General features: G+C 31.5%; 1 protein-coding gene across 1 annotated transcript; it reads right to left on the reverse strand.

The window, feature by feature from the left end:
* Positions 1 to 7,528: 7,528 nt before the first annotated feature.
* LOC133815434 (uncharacterized) lies at positions 7,529 to 8,002 on the reverse strand. The gene has a single exon (XM_062248275.1). It carries the CDS (start codon positions 8,000 to 8,002, stop codon positions 7,529 to 7,531), a length of 474 nt encoding a protein of 157 aa, XP_062104259.1.
* Positions 8,003 to 8,539: the final 537 nt, after the last annotated feature.

The following is an 8,539-nucleotide window of genomic DNA, read 5'->3' on the forward strand; positions in this document are numbered from 1 at the left end:
GAAATAAAATTAAGAGATTAAGAACTGACAATGGTCTAGAGTATTGTGCATATATGTTTAATGAATTTTGCAGGAAAGAAGGTATAGCCAAGCACAAAACAATAACAAGAACACCTCAGTAAAATGGTTTAGCTGAGAGATTAAACAGAACCATACTTGAGAGGGTGAGGTGTATGATGCTAAGTGCATGGCTTCCAAAAGTGTTTTGGGTAGAGGCTGTTAACACAGCAATGTTTCTAATCAACAAATGTCCTTCTACAACTTTGGAATTTAAAACTCCTGAGGAAGTTTGGTCAGGACATCCTACGAATTATGATAATCTGAAAGTGTTTGGGTGTGTGTGCTATGCTCATGTGAAGCAAGATAAACTTGAGCCAAGGGTTGTGAAGTGTATCTTTCTTGGCTATCCTGAGGAGGTAAAAGGATGCAGGTTGTGGCATATGGAACCTGGTTATCAGAAATGTGTTATTAGGAGGCATGTGACATTCAATGAGGCTGAAATGAGATACCTGCAAAAGAGTAAAATTGGCAATTTTGATAAACAAGTTGTACAGATTCAAAGAAGTCAGATTGAGGTGGAGAATTCTAGATTTAGCACTAGTAATAGATCAACTGGAGATTCCACTTGGCTGGAAGGTGACACTATAGATCAAACTGAGCAAAATCAAGAAGCAATTGATTTAAAAAAACTACCAGTTGGCTCAAGAAAGAGTTATTAGAAGGGAAATAAAACCTCCAGAGAAGTTTGGTTATGCTGACCTTATTGCCTATGCTTTCAATATAGTTGATGAAGTTATAGAGCAAGATCCAATAAGTTACAAAGAAGCTATAAAAGGGAAGGATGGTGTTAAATGGAATGAAGTAATGGAAGAAGAAATGAGGTCTTTGCATGTGAATAAAACTTGGGAACTGGTTGATAATACATGAAAGGCTAGAATAGTAGGCTGCAAGTGGGTATACAAAAAGAAAGAAGGGATACCTGGTATTGAGAAGCCTAGATTCAATGCATGGCTTCCTGCAAAAGGCTTCTTGCAAAAAATAAGGGATAGAATATATAGAGATTTTCTCACCTGTTGTTAAACACAGATCAATTCGAATTGTTCTAACTCTAGTTGCTCATCATGATTTAGAGTAGAACAATAAGATGTTAAAACTGCATTCTTGAATGGAAGCCTAGATGAAAATATTCTAATGAGACAACCAGAGGGTTTTGAAGAAGAAGGAAAAGAAAGCAAAGAGTCTTTGTATGGGCTCAAGCTCCAATACAATGGAACAAGAGATTTGACGAATTTATTGTCAAAACTGGTTTCAAGAGGAGCAACTATGATACATGTGTGTATTTGAAATAAGTCAGTAAGGATGACATAGTGTATTTACTGCTATATGTGGATGACATTCTTATAGCAGGTAAAGATATACATGAAATTGACCAATTGAAGCTCAAGTAAAAGGGTGAATTTGACATGAAGGGTCTCAGACCAGCAAGCAAGATATTAGGGATGGAGATTAGAGGAGACAGGAGAAACAAAGTGTTGTATCTAACTCACTGTAACACCCTAATTTCTCATAATATTATCGAGAACACATCGTTGAATCATAAACATTAATGTTGCTATTTTATTTAAGAAAATACTATAAAGCAAAGGGATCCCATGTTTTTACAAAATAATAAGGTCTTTAACAAACTTAACTAAGCAACATTCGAATTTAAAGAAATAAAAATACTTAAAGAAAATGCTTTCATAATAAAATCATAGGCCCTTGATCATTTTAGTGACTACATGATCCTCACAAATACATCACTAAGTTCTTAGGTTCCACTCGCCATTGGCCATTCTAATCTTAATTATCTGCACAATAACATCAAAAGGAGTGAGCTTCTAAGCCCATTAATAAAATTCATACAAACAACCATATAATCACATAGTCCTAACAAATCACATCGTAAGTTCATACAAGAATTCATAACAACACTAATTTATACTAATTATATAAGATCATAATATATTCTAGGTCATAGTCAAACTCTAAGTCATAAACATATTCTATTGGTCATAATCAAACTCTAAGTCATAAACATATTCCATTGGTCATACATAGGTCATAATAACAAATTAGGCAAAAGAAAAGATAAGTGTTTATAAGGATACGCAATCAATCCCCGAACATCACTTAGGTCCGTCATACAAATTCTGACACCTTAGGTCAAGCCACACTTATCTCTTTTGTACCTGAAATGTTATGGTCATACAAATCACTTAAATGTCATATCTAAAACTATCTAATTTTCCTTACCTTGAGTGTGGAATAAGAGAAGAAAAAGATATTGCTTGTGCTAATAAATCTCGCCCAAAACCTTATATATAACATAAAATATTTAAGATTAGAGACTTATAATAAAAACTAAACTTCCAAAAACTCTAAACCTCATAATTTTTTTTACCGTTACCCTAGAACCAAACGATTAATACTTCAAAATCACGATCCTTCACAATAGTGCCTATCTCCAACAACAATACTAAGTGCTTGATACTTGGGTAATTTCGACTATATGGTGGTTTGATAGGCTTGTGTATTTTGGCTATATAGAGGTTTATAATGGCTATAGTGTTTGAGGCTTTATAGAAAAAAAAATAGAAGAAAAAGAATTCCAGAGTACTATAAAGGCTATAGTGGTTCGGCTATGATGTGTTTATGGGGCAAAAAGATGGGAATTGTGGGAGATGTAATTTTGAAAATGGAGAGCACTTTGCTTGCTTTTTGAGTGTGAAGAATGATGATGGGAATAACTCTATTTATAGGTTCCAACTCCAACCCCTTTCCTTAATCCTCTCCACATCCATTCAACAAATTTTCAAAATTAAAACCTTCCCTCCACTATATAGTTTCAGCCAGCCCTTGTTTTACTCGTTCAAAGTGCTACAAAAACTCTCTAAATGCCACACATACTCACCTTTAACAATATGTAGTCAAAGTCCTCACTAGTTTCTCTACATAGTCTCCCATGCTTACACCTAAGTGTTTTTAAAATTCAAAACACTCCAACAAGTTTCAACTATCATCAACTTAGTCAATTAGTTTCCTTTTAGCAAGCTTAGAGTGACATCTAGTTCCTTAAGTTCAAAATGAGTCCAATGCCTATTTCTATGCCCTTCACGCCACCTAGTGTATTACAACCAAGTAAGACTTGGTTCTTCAATTGTTACTCATTTATTTAATTCATGAAAAATTCCACCTATCTTAAACTATAGGAAATTTCAGCCAAGCTAGTATATTCCAATAATTGGGACTTAAACTAATGCCACATGTACACTATATCTATCACCAAATAACATGTGTACATATTTTATAACTGTGTACTAATTTAATCATAAGCTTTTATTTTCCATAAAATAAATAACCTCCATAAAATTTTAATCACCCAAATTATAATTATTTACTAAGTCATAAAATCATTTCTTAAATAAATAATAAATCTTAAAGCAAACCTTTTAAATTACACCACTCAAGTTATAACTATAAACTAATAAAACTAACCTATGGTCATAATTAAGGAGCTTATAAGAAAATAATAACCTTGATTATTATACTCAGGAAGGGTACCTTAAGAAAGTCATTGATAGATTTGGAATGAAAGATTCAAAAGTTGTGGTAACACCTCTTGCGCAACATTTTAGGCTTAGTATGTCTCAAAAACCATAAACTGATGAAGAAAGAAGAATTAAGGTTGATATACCATATGCAAGTGTAGTTGGTTCAGTGATGTACACAATGGTTTGAACTAGACTAGATCTAGCCTACGGATTGAGCATGGAAAGCAGATTTATGGCAGAGCCTAGTAAGGAACATTGGATGGCTCTAAAGTGCATCCTAAGGTATATCAAGGGTTCAATCACAAAAGGCTTAGTGTTTGGTGGAGAAAAGAAAGTTTGGAGTGATTTGAACATAGTAAAAGGCTATGTTGATCCTGATTTTGTTGGTTGTCTTGACACCCAAAAATCCATAACATGATACGTGTTTACTGTATTTGGAACAACTGTAAGTTGGAAAGATACACTGCAGAACGCGGTATCTTTGTCTACAACCAAAGCTGGATACATAACTATTATTGAAGCTATGAAGGAGGCTTTGTGGATGAAAGGACTGATTGAAGAACTGAAGATTAAACAAAGAGCTTTGACTGTGAATTGTGATAGCCAAAGTGTTATTCAGTTGTCAAATAATTCAGTTCATCATGAAAAGACGAAGCATATTGATATAAAGCTGCATTTTATAAGAGAAGTCATTCAAGAAGGTACTGTATTTATGGAAAAAATATCTACAGAGGACAACTCTGCAAATATGATCACAAAACCATTACCAAGCAGTAAGTTTGAACATCACTTGGATATTATTGGCTTAAAATGCAATTAAGCCCTTCTGGGCTAAGGAGGAGAAAACTTGAGCAAAGTTATAATCAAGTGGAGAATTTGTGGAGTGTGATTAAAATCCTTCCCCATGAGCCATTATGTAATTAGCTAACCAATATGAAAATTTTGTTAGTTATTTGTCCTTAAGCTATATATAGGCTCTCTAGTTCATTTTTATAATTGTAATTTTTCTGTAATTCTTTGAGTACACTAGAGAGAAACAAAGGGAGTTAGAGAGAGATCTATGAGGAAGATTGTAGCTTGTATTGTTTGTAACTTGAAGCTTAACAGAATAAAGAGAAATGTTTTTCTCCCTGAGGATGTAAGTCTTTGCACTTGAACTGAACCTCATTAAAATCTCAGTGTTATTCTTACTAGTGTTCTCTATTGTGTTTCACTAGTTTTGATCTAACTTTTTTTTGGTGGTTCTTGGGTTGTATGAGTTTTGTTCTTGTGAGTTGAAAAGTATTGATCTTTCACAACAGTTGCAAATGCATGTATGTAGCTTTATGAGGATATGATACTATGCATGATCATGCTCTTTAGAAACTAAAGTTTTTGGGCCCTTAAATTTGTGCACATTTTTCAATTCGGTCCATGTGCCTGTAGAGCTTGAATAAGATATAAAATTCCATGGGTTCTCCTACGGCTAGCCAGCGTCGCAACGAGGCTCATTACTGACCTTACTCCATCGTTGCCCCATCGAGCTTAAGAATTAAGGTGGCCCTTGCAACACTATCATACTCATATAGGTGGAGGAGAAAGACGAGAACATGGCATGCTATATGAATGGCCAACTCTAACTTGACCTGCTTTGTCAGGCAACCACTATGAACCTTATAGACCTCCGTTTGAATCTCTGAACATTCCTTTAATGCTTCCCTGAAACAGTGACACTAAAAACTTATTTCATTAGTTTAAACTTAACTTCCATTAATAAACTCTACATAAAAATTTCGTGACATTTCATAAAACTGTGAACTTTTCTTAAAATCGTGCATGGCCTGATAATATACATGTCTATTTATAACTCTGCATGCCATGCATGAATGTTATAATGAAATGTCAATAATCATGCTTGTCAATTAAGAGCAAAGCAAATAAACACATAATAGACTCTTCAATAGCATATAATTTGTGTGTTGCAATTAAGTACTTTACTTACCTCAAACTCTCTAAGAAATAATTTTTAGCTCAAAATATAAGTGACACACTCTTAATATTTGTCCAATGAAATATTCAATCCATAATAATTCTTGTTTTCAAATATATATACTAGTTGGGAGACGTGCCGAGGCACGTGCTCTATGTATTTACTATAAATTAAAAATATTCATTAATATATACTTGAGAAACATTTGGTTGGTTTACAAAAAGGCTATGAAACAAATTGTCATATATGACCATAAGATATTGAATATTACACGAGCAGTGCCTCTTTAAAGTTAAATGGTCCTGGATTTAGTCAAAATAAAACAAACAAAAAAAAAAAAAATAGCTTTCCATATATTAATAATTCCTAGAAATAATAAGAGAATGCTTACCATAACTTGCATGATACGATTTTGTACCTCATGATTGTATAGTATTTATGATTAAATTTTCAATAATATGTTCATAGAGTACTTTTGTGCGCATACCTTTTAAATTTTCAATAATATATTCATAGTATACTTCTATGGTACATACCTTTTCAGGTATGTACCGGTGTATACTTTTTGTATTCTCGACTCGTGAATAGTTTTTGGTGTAATTTTTTTTATGATAATGTTTATTGTAGTTATTTAGAGCATATTGCAAATTTTCAGAAAATTCTGAATAATTTGCAGTGCCGAAAACTTGGTTAAAATAGGTTGTTGCACGCATGACTAATTTTTTTATGCGCATAGAAAATAACTTGTTTGAACCTAATTTTCGGCATTGTAAATTATTCATAATTTTCTAAAAATTTGTAGGATGCTCTAAATAACTACAATATACAAGATCATAAAAAAAATCGCACTGAAAACTATTCACGAGCTAAGAAACACAAAAGATATGTACCATATAATTAACCTATATTCATATATTTGATATGTCTTATTATTAATTGGCTAATGATAATATTTCTTGGTATATCCATCATTTGATTTAAGTGAAACAGTAGGCCTAGTGAGTACTTTAATACACTCACTATTTTTTGCTCTGGATAATGCAATATATAATTGACCAAGAGAAAATACTGGTTTTTGGAAGATATATGCCAACAAAATCCAAAGTTTCTCCTTGAGCTTTATTTATAATCATAGCAAAACTTTAACGAATTGAAAATTGTGTTCATTTAAATGGATATGGATACTTAGTATTGTCAAGTAGTATAAATGGGAAAAAATCTCTCTTTCCACAATATTGTCCTGTAATAATTTCAGCATCTATCATATTTGGTTGAAAATGTGGACAAATCAAGTGCGTTCCATTACATAAACCTTCTGAATGATTAATATTCCAAAGTAAAATAATACGACAATATAGTTTTAACGATAATTCATGAGGAGGAATTCCATTTGGTATTAAAGTATTTAAAAAATCTTCTTGGAAACATTGTTCAATTATATCAAGTTTCATAAAAAATGTAATATCTAATAGCATCACCAGAAAACTGTTCTATTAACTAACTATTAATTTGATCAACAAAATCATTTTTTGGTGCTAATATAGATCTATTTGTCATCATATTTAAATTATTACAATAGTTCTCTATGTTTGGAAATACAATTTTTGTTAGTTTTTTAATGATACTGTATCGTCTTCATATGGCACAATCATGTTAGTAGGTAGTTTGATGTGGTCATCATCGTTTCTTTCTTCTTTTCCATCACCAATGCGAAGTAAATACTCAGAAAGTAATGGATCATGTTTAGCTCTCTTATTCACATTTAAGTTTATTTTTGTAAGTAGAGGTCATAAATGAGACATTACTAAACTTGCATTTATTACTTCTTCTTTTGATACTTTAGGTCTAACTGGTAAAACTTGTTGAAAATCTCCACCAAATACTATCACTTTTTCACCAAATAGTAAATTAGACTTAGTTATATCTTGTAACATAATGTTTAAAGCTTCTATTGCTCGTTTATCAATTATTGGAGCTTCATCCCATATGATAAGCGCTGTGTGAGTTGTAATAACTTAGCTAAACTAGATTGTTTGCTAACACCACAAATACAATTTTGATCAATCTCAAGTAGAATTTTAAACCTTGAATGAGCAGTTCGGCCACCAGACAATATAGTTGCAGAAACTCTTGATGAAGCAGTTGCTAAAGCAATTAATTTTTTAGATCTCACTGTTGCAAGAATAGCATTATATAAGCAAGTTTTTCCAGCTCCACCAGGACCATCAATGAAAAAAGCACCAGCTTGATTTGAAAAAACTTTCTTCAATATGATATCATATGCATATTTTTGTTCTTTATTTAGCATTGAAACAACAAATAAGTCTTTTTTGGAAACAATTATTTCTAATTCCTCATTTATATCTTTCATAAATTTTTCATCTTCAGATAATTCAATATTGTAATCAACTAAATGGTAATCATTTATGTTTTTTCCCATTGATTCTAACATAGAATTAAGATTTTGGATTACTTTTTTTCTTACATAGAAATGAGTAGTATCAAATTTTGAATTTTCTTCTGAAATAGCACTTTCAAAATTTTCCCACAACATTTTGGATCGTCTACTTTACAAAATGTTAATATTGTTACAAATAGATCTCACAAATTATGTCGCATTTGATAAAAGAAGTTTCTTCTAAAAATAATGTTAAGTTATTGTCACCTTTAAGCAGTCCATGTAAGAGGACTGATTCACAAAAAGAAGAAGTCAAAAATCCATTAACAACTTTTAAATTTTTAAAAGATGTAGCACCTTTTATATGATTCAATAATAATCTTAAATAATATATTTGTAGTGATCCAATTTTTTTATTATTTTATTTATTTAATTGTTATGTTTTAGTTTAATTGTTTGATTCTTAGAAAATAATTGAAATATTTATTTTGTGTGAATTATGAATTAATTGATTATTTGAAATAATTGTGTAATGTATATTTAATTATTAGTGTTGCATTTTTTTTTATTTAAGTGTGT

The sequence above is a fragment of the Humulus lupulus genome, chromosome 2 (genome assembly GCF_963169125.1).
Source record: "Humulus lupulus chromosome 2, drHumLupu1.1, whole genome shotgun sequence".
Taxonomy (NCBI): domain Eukaryota; kingdom Viridiplantae; phylum Streptophyta; class Magnoliopsida; order Rosales; family Cannabaceae; genus Humulus; species Humulus lupulus.